The 16,880-nt window shown below is 48.6% G+C and overlaps 2 protein-coding genes across 2 annotated transcripts; both read right to left on the bottom strand.

Moving 5' to 3' along the window:
- Window positions 1–5,620: 5,620 nt before the first annotated feature.
- LOC109734032 (probable inactive purple acid phosphatase 27) lies at window positions 5,621–8,494 on the bottom strand. The gene is made up of 10 exons (XM_020293249.2): window positions 8,300–8,494; window positions 8,116–8,207; window positions 7,915–7,987; window positions 7,693–7,812; window positions 7,510–7,602; window positions 7,277–7,409; window positions 7,070–7,151; window positions 6,848–6,980; window positions 6,555–6,760; window positions 5,621–6,474 (listed from the first exon to the last, which is right to left on the bottom strand). The coding sequence occupies exons 1-10, from the start codon at window positions 8,492–8,494 to the stop codon at window positions 5,721–5,723; spliced, it is 1,881 nt and encodes a 626-aa protein (XP_020148838.1). The 3' UTR covers window positions 5,621–5,720.
- Window positions 8,495–8,785: 291 nt separating this feature from the next.
- On the bottom strand, window positions 8,786–11,401 carry LOC109734033 (probable auxin efflux carrier component 5b). The gene is made up of 5 exons (XM_020293250.4): window positions 10,632–11,401; window positions 10,412–10,497; window positions 9,315–9,472; window positions 9,148–9,224; window positions 8,786–9,009 (listed from the first exon to the last, which is right to left on the bottom strand). Exons 1-5 carry the CDS (start codon window positions 11,369–11,371, stop codon window positions 8,937–8,939), a joined length of 1,134 nt encoding a protein of 377 aa, XP_020148839.1. The 5' UTR covers window positions 11,372–11,401; the 3' UTR covers window positions 8,786–8,936.
- Window positions 11,402–16,880: the final 5,479 nt, after the last annotated feature.

The following is a 16,880-nucleotide window of genomic DNA, read 5'->3' as shown; positions in this document are numbered from 1 at the left end:
CCCCCAAAATCCCCCTAAACCCACCCCCTTTAGAAAAAACCTCAGCTCCTGCCAGCTGCTGACGCTTGGACGCCTTTTGGTCCCGGTTGGTGGCACCAACCAGGACCAAAGGCCCTCCTGCCTGGGCTCGCAGCACCGGCCACGTGAAGGCCCATCTGTCCCGGTTCATGTAAGAACCGGGACTAAAGGCCTTGGACTTCAGTAACGACCCTTTAGTCCCGGTTCAAGAACCGGGACAAATGGGCCTTACGAATCCGGACAATAGGCCCTTTTTCTACTAGTGCTCCCACCACCCCCTCCAACTCGATTTTTTCCTCAGATTAAAAAACCAAACCACACAAAAAACCAAAGGACGCCACTTTTTCAATATTTATTAGGCGCGTTGATTTGGCTGCCAAATAAAAGTAATCGTCTTAATTTGGCTATCAAAACATTGGACGCGCCTTGATTTGGCTTCCAAAAAAGAGGAGGCGCTTTGATTTGGATTCCAGAAAAGAAGAAAGCCGCCACTTTTTCAATGTTTACTCCCAGAAAATGGAGGCGCGTTGATTTGGCTGCCAAAAAAAGGACACGCCTTGATTTGGCTTCCAAAAAAGAGGAGACGCCTTGATTTGGTTTCAAAAAAAAAGAGGCGCCTGTGACCACGCCGCCCCTCGGAACCTCCGGTAATGGCGCCGCCCCGCATGCTTCGCCGCGCCTACAGGGGCCACGCCGGACTCCCCGCCACGGAGATGTCTTGAGGGAGCGAGCTCGGATTGCTGCGGTGGCCGCAACAGCAACATCATCACCTCACCATCACCTGGTACGTCTTCGTGTCATGAGCCGGGCGTTGACCTGTAAACGTAAATCTCTACTCCTAACTAGCAGAACGCCCGTGCGTTGCCACAGGCTACAATGCAAATAAATGAATCAAACAAATAATTAAGGTCATCTACGGGGTTGAAGGTTATTTCTTTCTCATACATCTGGGTGTGTTCAGACATTAATCGGTGTCTAGCGGGCTCTCTAAAAGTCAACCATCTGGACAGTTCGGCTCCCCCAACTCCATTCAGCCATGTGGACAGTTCGGGCTCCCCCAACTCCAGCTCATATGTGGGAGAGAAATGTGGTTGTCCGGACTATCTGTCATGTTATCTCCAACACACTGTCTCAACCAAAAAAAAAATCCCCACACCACGATGTGTCTTTCGCTTTTCCTGCCGGACCATCCCCCCGGCTTGGTTTGTCGCCGTATCGGGACATTCTCGTTGGAGCCTCTCCTTTAAAACCGAATGGTGCCCACCTAACATCCGTCGTGTCGCTCTCTTTCCTTCACCGTGTACATCACTAATAGACTTCCCAGGAGTCCAACAACAAGGGACAAGGATGGGAACCGCCTCTCCGTCATAGTGCTAGTAGCTCCTTGTTCTATACTGGACCCACCCTTTATCCCCGGGCTCTACCTCGGCGGCGCCACGCTCATGTGTTGCCACGGAAAAAGAAAGTTATGAATAGAAATTTTTCTTCAAAGCATGAAAAATGTCAAAGTTTCTCTCCCCTTCCCTTCCTTGTATGCACATGTCTTATTCGTGCTACACATTTATGTATCCGTTATAGAAGAGCAAAAAAAGGATTCCCCTCACTTTATATCTCATATACCTAAAACTGCTTTTAGGCAACTAAATTTACCAATTCTATGCTCTAATAAACCAAATGAAAGAGAGGGCATATCAAGTTGAAACCTTGAGTTTCCCTTCAACAAAAGTTGGAGCCGTGAGCTAAATACGAGAACCTAAAGAGATAACCTTCAAAATGTTCTCACCGGGGAAAACCATCTAAAGCCAAATAATGAAAGATATAGCTGAAATATAAATATTTGATTAATATTGCATGGATAACAATCAAGAAAATATAATGAACAAAGAGAAAATTTAAAGCGCAAGCCCAATGAATGAATTAGGTTTCGTGAGGCTCACATGACGACTTTAGAAAAGAAAGTTGAAAAACCAGCTTATCCTTGTCATTGCATGTCACTCTAAGGATAGATAACAACTAAGAGATAAATATCAGGCACAATTTACTAAAATTGTTAATACTTAATATGGAAGGTGCAAAATATGTTGATAACATCAGGAAATAACCAAGCTGGACCCATTTATGAAACAACCACAAACCACAATCAAGAGCACATAAAATAAAAATGATTTGTACAAGATAAAGCTCATATGGGATATTTGCCTGATTCCTCCTCCCATAGCATGACCATGACATGCATTTGCAATTCTTGTATTCTGAATAGATTTCTACCACAGTTAGGCATCATTCAAAAGACAACGACATCAAATTCTCTAGGGTATACACAGGCGAGAGTTGAAGATCGAAGCAAAATTCTTGCTCGCACCTAACTGGGCTCCAGGTTGAAAGCAAGGAAGCGACGGCATACATCCCCTGATAAGTCTTTGATGTAATTTAAGTCCCCCAAACCTTCACATCAAATTTGAAGGAATTGACAAAATATTATGCAACCCTCTCTCTCTCTCTCTCTCTCCCCCTTCGCTCTCTCAGTTGAGTGAGAGCTTAGACACTACTGGATTTGCCTTTTAAGCTCACCCATCAATAATGGTGAAGAAGCTCTAGATATATGCGGTTCGGCATTATACGGGGTCTGTTAGAGACGCTCTTAAGCTCCTGGTATTGTAGGCTAGAATGCATCAGACTTGTTGACGTATAATGTGCTGCCTAGTCTCTTCCATTAGATCGGTCTTTTGTTTGCATTGGCTAGAGCATGCACTTCTACATGATATTAGAGCCAAGAGGTCTTGAGTTTAAGACTCGGCTGACGCAATTAAATTGCAGTCCATTTTTAATACACGTTTAGGCCTGAGAGAGTCACACGTGAGAGAGAGTGTTGATGTATAATGTGCTGCCTAGTAAATAACTGTAGAAGCCTCCAAGCCCGAACGATGCGGCCGGCGACTACGCAGCTGTACACTGCACACTCCACAACCTTTGCAGGCACGCACGTCCACACCGAAGAGTTGGTTCTGGAGGAAGAAGTAGACGACGTCGGGGTTCTCGGGATGGATGAGTGCGAGCCTGGGGATCTCCACGGGCAGCCCGGTGGCCTTGTAGCTCTCATCCGCCCAGATCTCGCCCGTACAAAATATAATTCCGAGATTATTTAATGTGCATATTTTTCTATCCCGACCCGCTTCCAACCCAACGTATGATTCTTCATATGTCTGTTGCTGCCTTGCTTGCCCATTTTTGTTGTGGTTCAACATCTGTACATCCATGTTTGTTGCTTTGTTTACACCCATAACTATTTAAACTCCCATGATTAGATTATATGTATTTATCCGTCACACAATTAGCTAAAATGTACCCCCTCTGTCCCATAATGTAAGACGTTTTTTAACACTATCGGATGTCCCCGAAGGGATGACGTTTTTTAACACTAGGATTGTAGCCCACTAGGTATGTTCCAAATCCATTTATTTTATAGAACATTGGCTATTTCATCAGTCTAAAAATTAAGGTAGCTCACTAGGATTGTATACTACATTAGCTTATTTAATGACTGTAATTTGCGGCTAATGGCAATTCCATATTAGTTAGGGAGTTCTGAGTTCTATGAAATATGGTATAGAAAGGTTTATTGAACATAGATTAGCTTATTTAGCGACTTTTTAATTTACGGCTAATGGCAGTTTCATGTTACTTAGGGAGTTGTCCAGTTTCATGTATGTTTGTGTGTTAGAGACATGAACATTCATCGTTTCATGCCATATTAATTTTTCCTATACATCACAATAGGCGCAAAACAACCATTTCCCGAATGAGACCGGAACATCATGCCATGCAAAATATTTTTATAATTTTTTTATTTGAATAAGTGCCTCTTAACTAGGATGAATGAGGAAATATATCTTCCAAGTGTTTGTATGTGTGTTGCACGTGCATGTTTACTAGTGTAGTGTCAAAAAACGTCTTACATTATGGGACAGAGGGAGTATGGTGGCAGCGACGTCAACCTTGGCTTGCGGCGGTCGATGCAAAATCCCCACTAAAGTTGTATTAAGTCAGCGACAACTAATATGAATCAGAGGGAGTATTATTTTTATTTTATTTCTTAAGGGCAATACCAACGCCACTACTGCATTCTTTCTTAGAAAACTTCATCATTATGATATAATTTTAGTTTTTATTTTATTTTATTTCTTCTTAAGAGTAATACCAAAGCCACTGGTTCATTCTTACTCAGAAAAACTTTATTATTTTGATTTCGTTTTAGTTGCAATTTCCTTTTTTATTTAATGGTAATGCCAATGCCTTGCCACTAATTCATTTTTCCCCTAGGAAACTTCCTTTTTTTTGAAAAATTACACTATTACATGCTTATTCTTGCATGTTACAAAAAAGCGCAATTTCTATGTTAATTTTGTGCCAATTTCGTCATTAATTTTTTTATTTTTAAAATTGTCTTTCTTCTTACAAGGTAATACCAATGCCACTAATGCATTCTTTCTTAGAAAACTTCATCATTATGATTTAGTTTTAGTTTTAGTTTTAGTTTTTCTTAAAGGTAATATCAAAGACACTAATTCATTCTTTCTCAGAAAAACTTCAATATTTTGATTTAGTTTTAGTTTTTTTTATTTAATGATAATACCTATGCCACTAATTCATTCTTCCTTAGGAAACTTCTCATTTTGTGGAAATCACACTAATATCTGTTTGTTCTTGTATGTTATAAAAAGGCGCAGTTTCTGCTATTATATGCTTGTTTTTTTATATTATAAAAAGTGCGATTTATGTTTTAGTTGTGTGGAAAATTGATCAATATTTTCCTTTTCATTTTCTTTGTTCCGGAGGGTAATAGAAATGACACTAATTCATTTTGTTTCTTAGAAAAAATCAATTTTTTGTTTTTATTTTATCTTTATTTTAGTATCTTAATATAGGGGAATGAGAAGGCTAGATGAAGTAGACATATTTTTGTTATAGTTGCATAATATTATGTTCCTTTAAAAATTGTATTTGGCCTAATTTAGGGTTAATCTAGTCCCATGATTCACTTTCCCTTGCAAAGAAATTTGGTCTTCTTTGTTTTTCATTTGTTCAAATTTTGGACGTTTGAAGCAAAAGAAGAAAGAAAATGCTCTCTACTGAGTAGCCTCTCTTTTTTGAGATCTCCATTGATTAGCCGGCTGGAACTATACGTTAGGTAGCACATGAAGGGCGAGGAATCAACGTTTTTTTTTTTTTTGCGAGGGGCGAGGAATCAACGTTGATGGTGCAGCAGCGCATTGGACAAGGCTAATCCATCTTTTCAGACGTAGAGTCTTCTTTTTTAGTATTACTCGGGTGAACACCAAAGACTGAACACACGACATCATCCATGCATACAATTACTACGATCCTACTCTCGCAAAATGAGTTGGCGAGCACCAGATAACACCCAGCAGTTCGCATCCTCAACGTCTTGTGTTCAGTCGACTGACCCAAAAGTAAAAATTACTAGTCAACTTGCATCTACTCGATCCCTTTTTGGTCATTTGTTGAACATGCTCAATTTTGGCCATCACTCAGTTTGCAAATTGGAGAGAAGGAGGCGGTCTCAAAGAATGCAAGACGAACACGTATAAATTCTACTCTAAGAATAAGAAAGAGGAAGAAATTTCGTACAAAGAGTTTAATCTTGTCCTACGAATTAGTGCAAGTCTGCTTGCTATATACTGCTAGTTGGCTAGGGTGTGTGGTGCGCAGCTGTCGACGGCGCAGGCCATGATGTCCTTGTAGTCCCTGGTGATGGTGAAGGCGTCGTGCACGGCGCCGTCGTCGCTGTGGATGAACTCGAACCGCATGGACGAGTGGTCACTGGCGGTGAGCTTGACGTAGCCGAAGCTCTCGTTCCGCGCCACGCTCCACTGCGGCCACGCGCCGCCGGCGTAGCTCCTCAGCCTGGCGCCGCCCGTGCCGGCCACGACGTGGATCGTGCCCCCCATCGCCCCCGCGTAGCTGCTCTGTCGGTCTTTGCCCTTGACGGTGCACGTGTTCTCGTAGACGGGGCAGGTCCGCTCGTAGTTGTGGACGTGGCCATATACGGCGAGGTCGACGCGGTGGCGCTGCCAGAGCGGCTGCAGAGCCCGCCCCATGGGCTCCGCGAAGGAGCCCTCCTGCGCGTAGAAGTCGTTGGAGGAGTAGCCGAGCGGGCGGTGCGCCAGGAAGACGAGCCACGGCTGGTGCTTCCGGTCGGCGCCGGCGAAGCAGGCGTCCAGGAACGCGTGCTGCTCGGACCCGGGCCGCCAGTCGTGCTCCGTGTCGCCCACGCAGAAGCGGAACATGCCGTAGTCGGCGGCGTACCAGAACTTGCCCCGGTGCGCCGCCGCCGGCACGTAGAAGTAGGTCTCCGCCGGCACGCCGCACTCGCCGTGCGAGTCGTTGCCGTTGTAGAAGCCGCCCGTGTCCATGTACGTCCGCTCGTGGTTGCCGCTGCATTAGAAACTTATTAACATGGCTGAGTACCAAAAGTGCATCTGAACTTGCAAGATTTTCAGGGTGAGCGGACGAACCTGGCGACCATGTAGGGGACCCGGGAGGCGATGGGCTCGATCTGCGCGGTGAACTGGTCCCACTGTGCGAGGAAGCCGTTGGCGTAGGAGAGGTCGCCGATGTGAAACACGGCGTCGTAGTTGGGCAGGTCCTTGACCAGCCGGTCGGTGGTCACCTGCGCGCCGGGCTGGAACCCCTGGAGCTCGCTGCTCCCGTCCTTTGCGCCCTGCAACCCAGCAACATATACACCATGCTCAGTGCCCTGGCTTACACACCTGAACATTTATTTTCTTTTGCGATGCAAATTTCTCACGAGTCCCATGTCGCCGAAGATGACGACGCGCTGCAGCGAAGCCTGGCCCGGGTAGGGGGACGCGCGGAAGGTGGCGGACTTGCCCCACGCCACGGTCCCGTCCTGCAGCTCGTGCCCAATCTGGTACGAATACCTGAGTGAAGAAAACCAGTATGAGTAGGAAAACAAAGCTATTTCAGAGGTGAAATACTCTGATTCAGCTGTCAGTTTTGATGTTCTTACTCTCTGTTTGGCCACAGGTCCTTGAGGAACGCGGTGTGGATGAAACCCGGATCCCTGTAACCCTGTCCACGGGCGGGGTCACCTGCCATAAATTTGCAGTTAAAGAAACAGCGTCAGACAACACTGGCTGAGATAATTTTGAGAACCCTGAATCAACAGCAGCTACATCCCTGAAGCCTGAAGTGCGAACCGCACGCACGTACGTACCGCAGAGATGGCCTCGCGTGAAGGTGAGCGTGCCGGCTGGCGTCCGCTTGGAGGTCTCCTCGCCCTTCATCCTCCACTCCACGAACGGGTACGCCTCGCCGATGTTGTACCCGCTCGTCCAAGTCACCGCCATCTGCACGCAACAATCACACCAGGAAACATAAGCATGCTAGCAGTACACATCTGCAGAAAAATTACTGCTAGTAATATTCTCTCGTAAGTTAGCTCCTCACTTGGTTCCACTCTTTCCCCTGGGACAGGCGTGGGAACACGGGGGCCTTGGGGTTCGCGAAGGAGATCTTGTTCGAGACGGCCAGAAGCTTGGGCTGCAGACAACGAAAAACCACACCAGATCAGGTTTTCTACTTGTACAACGATCATGGCTGACGCTGCGCCGTCCACTCGAGGCGGCTTACATTGTCCTTGCCGCCGGAGAAGAGGCCGAAGGCGTAGTCGGAGCGCTGGTTGATGACGAGGAAGCTGGTGTTGCCGCCGCCGGTGCGCAGGAAATCCGGCTCGCAGTTGCCCAACTTGTACTGCAACAGCAGACCACAGCAAACACACAAAATCAGGAGCAGAGGCCGGTGATGAGACGCGCATCCTGCCTGCATGCCTATGTATCTAATCTATCCACTGACCTTGATCGGAGCCACGGAGAGCCCTGCGGGCGCATCTCCTTCCCCTGCTACCTTGGCGCTCCCGATGCCGGAGCTGCAATCACAGATTGCACGGACAACTCAACAGATGTCATTATACGAGTAACTAACTGTGGCGATTGTGATCTTAATCTGACATGTTAAGCTGGTGGTGCAGCAGTGCTGTTTGCGTAGCTTACGTACCTGAAATCGGCGGGGGAGAAGAGGCCGATCCAGTGGTCCGACGACGGCGACGGCGTCGTGAAGTTGACAGTCACCCACGCCGAATCCTCCCCCTGCAACGCAACGCATCGAGTAGCCGGGTTAAACAGCGCGGTTTCATCCACGCATACGGCATTACCTATACATGGGTGGATCGTGTACTCACGTCCTTGCCGAGCACGTCGGGGGAGGCGTGGATGGCCGACGCCGAGTCCATGGCGACCTGCGCGGCCGCCAGGTTGAGCGTCGACAGCGGCTGGATGTTGTCCGGCGCCGAGTCCTCCACCGTCATGGCCGCCGCGGCGACCATCAGCAGCACCACGGCCGCCGCGAGCAGCGGCGGGAGCGCGCTTGTTCCCATCTTTTGCTCTGCCAACACGATGCCAACGTTGAACGACGCCGACGGCCGAGGATGGGAGTCACGATTTTATAGGGAGGTTTTAATTCAGTTGACTCCTGAGTCGTGACGATACTGTTCAAAGCAAAACAAGATTCTCCTACCTAGGACACGAGTTCTTTTTATAGGGGAACCTAGTACACGAGTTTGTTATACCGGTTTAACTTTGTTTTCGAGAGAAAAAAAAGGAGATATACACTTTAAAAAGGAGATATAAACGACAAGTCCGGTTTTCTAAAAGAACTTGCGTCATTTTTGGAGAACCTGATAAAGAAACGAACTTCGCTGCAACTTGGAGTGAACTCCACATACAAAACCTATACATACATACATACATACAAAAATTCATTGCGGTTTTACAGCGAACAATGAAGCACCGAAAATTAGTAGAGAGGAAAATGTTAATCTATATTACAAGCCCTAAAACAAGATAATATGCGGTTAACACAGGCAGCGAAGCCAATGTGCTGACTATAACCCTGCAAAATAAACATGGCTCGACTTATTACTATATATAACATTCTACAACTAAAATCAATTGCATTTGTCCAAAAATGAGGGGCACATAAAGAAAGGAACAGTCAAATCAAATAATGTGATGATCAACAATTACTTACGCGGTACTAAGTACTCCAGCATGTAGGTCATACTCTCGTGAGAAGACAAATGTTGCAACTGATTGTGGCAGTGCAGCCTATCAAGGTGAATGCAATGAAGTATGATTACAATAGATGGCTTAAGAAAAGCAATATAACATTGCTGTAACATATGATGCACAAATCACCTGTAGGATAGTAACACGCAGAAGGTCACCACGGAGCCCTAAAATTAGGGCTCCAGCTACGGTGGCGGCCGGTGCCACGATGAACCTCAACCCCAAGCTCAACACGGTCAAGCCTAGTCCACACACGATAAACTTGTCTTGTAGTCCTATAAACATGCCTACAATGCAACAATCGGAGTTTATTCCCATGCCTCAATACTCACATTGTTAGGTGTCCCTCTAGATCACATGATTTGGAAAACACATGAATAGAAAAGGCATATAAATGTGATGTTATGAATTTTAGTTGCTTAGTTTTCTTTGTGTTAATCATACATGTACCACACTGAGAAACTAGTAACACTTGTTTATTTTTAAGTTGTAACACATGGATTTTCTATGAACATGCCACGTATAGCTTACGTTTCCTCTTGTGAACATAATAGATAAGTTAATAACACAAAACCACCGCTAAGTTTGCAGAAACCATTGGTCTACAGGTTTGTCACAAAAACCCACCTAACCAGCCAATCAGTGTTTATGCAAAGAGAATACCCACCAATTAGTGTTTTTGTCACAAACCCATAGACCGGTGGTTTCTGCAAACCTAGCTCTCAGTGTGGTGGTTTAGTGTAATCAACACCATAATATAACCCAAACTCAAAATGTTGCCATGAAACAAGTAGTACAAATTGATCGACTGACTATAAATGTGGTGCCCCCTCCACTCCAATGAACAAGGCCCACACACATTTTAATGAACTTTGACTATCAACTAGATCAATCAAATGTAGGGGAGGTTATATTTGACAAAAAAAATATACTGTTGAATTCGTACTCGAAATAAGTTTCCATCATATAATTAAAAATATATTATTTGCCTAATTTTGGTCAAAGTAAGATTTTGCAATACGTGCGTGTCCTATTCATTTTATTGGACGGAGTAAAAAAACGCAAGGTTGACCTCCTAGAAAAGAGAAAAAAGAAACACGTACAAGGTTGACCATGGAGTTTGGTTTGACAAATGAATAGCAAAACCCATCTCGAAACGAATCTAATTGCACTAGACTTTTTTTATAGCTACTAATTGCACCGAGATTTGTTAGGTGGTTACGTACCCATGCTGAACATTCCCATTCCAATGCAGGTCTTTGACATGATTGCGATCGAGCCATCTATGATGCTTGGCATCTTCAGGTGCCACCTACATATGCATCATTGCACACACATGCACTAGATTACTAATTGGATGAATTATTGCAACTAATTCAACCATTGTACTACCAAGAGAAATTCGCTAATTAGTCAAATCTGTTGTGCAACATGGCACATGCAAACCTGTTTGCCACGGAAGACCACGCGACCCCAAGGAGGCTGGCGTACACGTTGGGGTTGCGGGCGAGCTTCACCCCGACCGCTCGCAGCAGCGGCGCCCAGAACGCGCACCCCGTCGCCGCCGTCTTCCGGCCGTCTCTGGATGCTGCTGGCCGGTGGACGTCGCTCCCCGGCGCCTCCTGGTCGCCTTCTTCGCGCGCGCCTTGATCAGCCGGCTCCGGGGTCACCTCCAGCCAGGCCTGCCTCGCCTCGAAGACGACCAGCATCAGCGGGAGCCAGACGACGGCCTGCAGCACCGAGAGCTGCACGATGACGTCGCGCGCCCACTTGCCGTACATGGCATCCAGCAGCGACACGCCCACGAGGAGCCCGTTGTTGAGCGCCGCGAGCGAGAAGCCGGTGATGCACCAGGAGTAGGACGAGGGCGCGCCGCCACCGCCGCGGCGCGTCGCGGCCTTGGCGCGCCGGGCGGCGGCGCACCCGGCGAGCGCGAGCACGACGATGAGCTTGGCGACGGCGTCGGCCGCCAGGACGCGGTAGCCGGCGGCGAAGGAGCCGGCGCGGGCGGTGAAGTCGAAGCCGAAGAGCGGGAAGGCGAAGTAGACGACGAGGCGGTTGACGGCGTCGCCGTGGTCCGGGGTGAAGAGCTTCCACCACCGCACGGAGCCGTAGCCGAGGCCGAGGGCGAAGTAGAGCGGCGCCATGGCGGCCGCCACCCTGTACACGTCCCCCCACCCTATCATCTCGATCGGCCTCTCAGGCAGGCTTTCTCGATCAAATAAAGTCAAACTGGACAGACGTAGGGAGCTGCCATTTTCTTTCCTCCATCATTTAACCATCGTTAGGAACTCGTGATCCATGAATGGAATATTGGAATACGACTTGATCGCGCGGTCCGGTCGTTTGTTAAGTACTCCCTCTGTAAACTAATATAAGAACGTTTTAGCTCACTATGTTAGTATTCTAAACGCTCTTTAAACGCTTTTATATTAGTTTACGGAGGGAGTACTGTACAACTACTTACCTCGTCATCGATGGTGAAGTAGTATAAGATACGCGCATAGACACCCCAGCACATGCATGAACCTACATAACATTCATAATTCATAAGTCGACCACGTCTGTGGCTCTCTCTCTATGACGTATCCCAACCCACGTCATGAATGTGCAAGCGCTCCCCTCTGAGAGGTTTAATTTGATGAATGGAATCCACTCATCTTCAAAATGGACTCTCGAGGCCTTAAACCTCTGCAAGCATCTAGACTGCGCTGCTTAGATACAAATGTGCTATCCAACGTAAACCCGTATCATTCCGCCGATGCGTCCGGACGTTTGTTTTTCCAAAAACCGAAACCAAACAAAAGGGACTTTGTGGGAGTCTGAACATCCGTCTGCCCAATCAAAAGCCACCATGTACCCCTCTTCTCTCTATCCGGATGGCGGAAGGCTGCTGCTATTTGGGTTTAGCGGAAGTATTAGCATGCTTGGCGCTGCGGATAGCATATTGAAATTTGGCGGAAGATACTTAGTCACTTTGTTTATTTTTCTTCAGATGCTTCGTTGGCAGAAGGTTCAAATGTTTCATCTCATTTGGCGGAAACTAACGAAGCTAGTGAAATTCGTATAGGTGCTAAACATTGCTAGTGTTTGGCGGAAGCCAACAAAACATGCTAACTAGTAGGTGTTTAACTAGTTATTATTATAGTTATGTGATGTGTTTAACTAATAAGAGGTGCTTAGCTAGTTATTACTCCCTTTGTTTCTAAATATAATTCTTTTTGAAGATTTCAATACAGACTACATATGGATGTATATTGACATATTTTTTTTATTAGAACGAAGGCTCAAGTCGAGCCCGGCTTTGAATTAACAAAGCCATCAACCGGCCAGGATTACACCAATCGCCAACTTACATAGACAGAACAAAGAAACAGCTAAAAGGATACAGAGTGTTGTGCAAGCAGCTAATAGGCTTCCTACCATCTACAAGCAAAGATGAAGAAACTAAAGAACAAGACCAGCTTGAAGACAATGAAGCCCTCCACCGAGTGCAATCCATCCCGTCGAGACACCAGCAAGCCTTGCGGAGATCCAACTAGCATGTAAGGGTAACGCTGACAGCTCCATAGACTCCGACCGAACTGTTGACAACATCCTACATCTGCGAAGGGGCTCCCTAGCCCCTCGCCTGGCACGAGGCGCCGATCCGTCGGACGATGCAAACGCTCTCCCAAGAGCAAAGATGTACAACCGACGCCATTGCCGCCCGGAAAGCCTGACCAGGGCACCACCAACTCGCGTCGCCGAGCTCCACAAAGGCAAACATGGCAACGGGGGGTGGGGGGGGGGGGAACCAACACTCAAGGAGAAGCAAAATGCACGGTGAGGCTGCTGATGACAAAGCAACAATGGTGGGATGCCACTGAACTTGGTGAACCTCCAAGACACCACCAACTCCAACCATGTCGCCGTCGGACGCCCACCAACCAGACCGAACTTGCCACCATCCCATGCTCAACCGAAGGCGGCACCTCCATGAAGGTGACGGCGCTGCGAGCGTCGCTGCCGCCCAATCCAGAGGGATTTGGGTTTTCACCCCGGTGCACGAGCAGGGGAGAGAGGCAGAAGGGGGAAAGAGGTCACCTTGACGACGCCTACAAGTAGGAGACGACACCCTCAGGCGTCGCCGTCATCGTGGCCGACATAGCCAGTCGTGGATTTCTCCAGGCCCCCCATCTCCCCCACCCCTATCACAGACGCGGCGCCGGCGACCTGGGCCAGCCGGAAACCAGATCTGACAAGGGCCGGAAGGATTGGGGGCGGAGGCATCAGATCCGGGGCGAGGGCCCCCGCGGCCACCGCGCCCCACAGCCACCACCTGTCGCCGCCTTGCCACCCGTGTGGCCAAGGGGGACGGCCAGCACTAGCGACGCCGCGAGCTGAAGACGACGACGCACCACCGCCCGAGGCCGTCACCCCGGCTCCAGAGCCCCTGCACGAAACAGGCGGACAGATCCTCGCCGCCACCCTCCCCGGCGGACGCGCGGCTTTCCGGCAACCCCCTCCGGTGGTGGCGAGGGAGAGGAGAAGGGGGGAGGGAGGCCGGCGGCGGCTAGGGTTAGCGCCGCCAGAGTCGCCCCTGCGGGAGCGACGCGGGGGCCAAGGAGGGTTCTCCTGGGTTCAAGTGTTTCTGCCTGATGGAAGTCCTATCGACATATTTTAGAGTATAGATTCATTCATTTTGCTCCGTATGTGGTTCATGTTATAATTTATATGTAGTCCATATTTTAAAGTGTAGATACACAGCTGGGTGCGCCCGGGCGCCCTATATTAACCCCATATTTGAGCTGGATATGAGGGGTGCCGGTCAACCCGAACGTTTGGGACCCGTTTGAAGAAGGCCACCTGGATCGCTTTTTCTTGACCGGCTAATGACCATCTGTATGTTTGAGACAGGTTTGCGGCGCGGGGCTGTAAATGCTTTTAGGGACTGGTCATTCGTCGGTGGAATGGAATACGACTTGATCCCTTCGTTGGGTCGTTTGTGTGGCACTAGCACACCGCCTAGTGCCTACTCAGAGGAGCAGTCCTCGTCGGTAGAGTATAAGCGCCAAACGTGCACTAAATATATTGCCCGCTGTCGTTTTGTTTTAGATATATGTTCGCAATGTCAGGGAGACAGCGACGGTGAGACACCCTGCTGCCGCCGTTTTGTTTGGCGAATGGAATCCACCGGTTAATCCACGCGAGGAAGCCGGAAGAAGCAACAATGGCGTTTGCCTTTTGTTGCCTCTGAGCCGAGATTCCTGGACGCTTAAGCATTTTCCGCCGCGCCTCTAACAAGTTTTTCTAACAAGTTTTTCAAGGTCCTTTTTTATTGTCGGTGTCGAAAAATCAGTCCAGTCGTGCACTAGAAGCCTATTTTTCGTCGGTTAGGGCTGAATTTGGCGCCGACGGACTCAGGCCGAACCCGATGCGCTCGAAGGTGTCCGGGCGCGCCGAGAAAACGGTTTTAGCGCGAAAGCCTGATGGGCCCGCCGAGTCAGCGACCGGGTGCACTCGTCGTACTCATCGCCTCGGTTTCCCGCGGGGAATCAATGCCAAGGCTGCCGCGCTGGTTAGCCTTCCATTGATGCCTCACAGGCGGCGCAGTGAAGGCGTGGTGACGCGCGTCCCGCCCGCTCCCGCCACGCGTACGCACGCATGCCGCCCGCTTGCCGCCCCCCCGCCGCTATAAGCCGGCTCCTTCCTCGCCGGTGAACCCTCTCCCCCTTTTGACCTCTCACCGCCGACGCGCGTCTCTTCTCTCTCCCCCCGACAACGAGCATGGTCGACCGCTACCCAGGCAATGGTGCGGCGGCCAATGGCTTCGGCCGCTGCCACCTGCACAAGGACGAGTCACGCCTCCTCTACGAGGCCGGCTACCAGGCGTCGCCGGACATGCGGGTGCCGGGCTCCTGGAGGCCCAGCGCTGGCGGCGTCTCGGTGCCTCCAGCGCCCACCGGAACTGATCGGCGCGCCGAAATCACGCGCTTCCGGTCCTTGCTGTCGGCGGCGGCGTGGAACGAGCCGAGGTACGCCCCGACAGCGACGCGTTGTGGACGACGTACTTTGCCCGGCGCCACGAGGAGCAGCTCGCCTCCACCAACGGCGTCGAGCCCCGCGACTGCCTCAACTCTGATGGGCGGCGCCAATGGTGGGCATCCCCGGCCGCACCCTCGAGGCCGTCCTCGAGTACATCGAGGCCGGCAACACGCCGCGCCTGGAGTACCCGGCGCCCCTGATACGTCCCCAACGTATCTATAATGTTTAATTGTTCCATGCTATTATATTATCTGTTTTGGATGTTTAATCGGCTTTAATATGCTCTTTTATATTATTTTTGGAACTAACCTATTAACCAAAGGCCTAGTGCCAGTTTCTGTTTTTTTGGCCTATTTCAGTGTTTCGCAGAAAAAGAATATCAAACGGAATCCAAACGGTACAAAACCTTCGCGAGGATCTTTCTTGGAACAAACGCAATCCAGGAGACTTGGAGTGGAAGTCAGAGACGCAACAAGGCGGCCACGAGGCAGGAGGGCGCGCCCAGGGGGGGTAGGTGCGCCCCACCCTCGTGGGCCCCTCGTAGCTCCACTGACCTATTTCTTCTGCCTATATATACTCTTATACCCTAAAAACACCAGGGGGAGCCACGAAACCACTTTTCCACTGCCGCAACCTTCTGTACCCGTGAGATCCCATCTTGGGGCCTTTTTCGGCGCTCCGCCGGAGGGGGATTCGATCACGGAGGGCGTCTACATCAACACCATAGCCTCTCCGATGATGTGTGAGTAGTTTACCACAGACCTTCGGGTCCATAGTTATTAGCTAGCTGGCTTCTTCTCTCTCTTTGATTCTCAATACAAAGTTCTCCTCGATGTTCTTGGAGATCTATTCGATGTAATACTTTTTGTGGTGTGTTTGCCGAGATCCGATGAATTGTGGATTTATGATCAAGTCTATCTATGAATAATATTTGGTTCTTCTCTGAATTCTTATATGCATGATTTGATATCTTTGCAAGTCTCTTCGAATTATCGGTTTAGTTTGGCCTACTAGATTGATCTTTCTTGCAATAGGAGAAGTGCTTAGCTTTGGGTTCAATCTTGCGGTGTCCTTTCCCAGTGACAGTAGGGGCAGCAAGGCAGGTATTGTATTGTTGCCATCGAGGATATAAAGATGGGGTTTATATCATATTGCTTGAGTTTATCCCTCAACATCATGTCATCTTGCTTAATGCGTTACTCTGTTCTTATGAACTTAATACTCTAGATGTATGCTGGATAGCGGTCGATGTGTGGAGTAATAGTAGTAGATGCAGAATCGTTTCGGTCTACTTGACACGGACGTGATGCCTATGTTCATGATCATTGCCTAGATATTCTCATAACTATGCGCTTTTGTATAAATTGCTCGACAGTAATTTGTCCACCCACCGTAATACATGCTATCTTGAGAGAAGCCACTAGTGAAACCTATGGCCCCTGGGTCTCTTTCCTATTATATTACATCTCTTTTATTTACATCGCATCTCGTTTACTATTTTGCAATCTTTACTTTCCAATCTATACAACAAAAATACCAAAAATATTTACTTTACTATATTTATTAGATCTCACTTTTGAGAGTGACTGTGAAGGGATTGACAACCCCTTTATCGCGTTAGTTGCAAGGTTCTTGATTGTTTGTGTAGGTACTAGGCGATTTGCGTGT

This window comes from Aegilops tauschii, chromosome 5, assembly GCF_002575655.3.
Source record: "Aegilops tauschii subsp. strangulata cultivar AL8/78 chromosome 5, Aet v6.0, whole genome shotgun sequence".
NCBI classification, from domain to species: domain Eukaryota; kingdom Viridiplantae; phylum Streptophyta; class Magnoliopsida; order Poales; family Poaceae; genus Aegilops; species Aegilops tauschii.
Note: the sequence above shows the minus strand (reverse complement) of the source record. Positions and strands in the feature narration are given on the sequence as shown.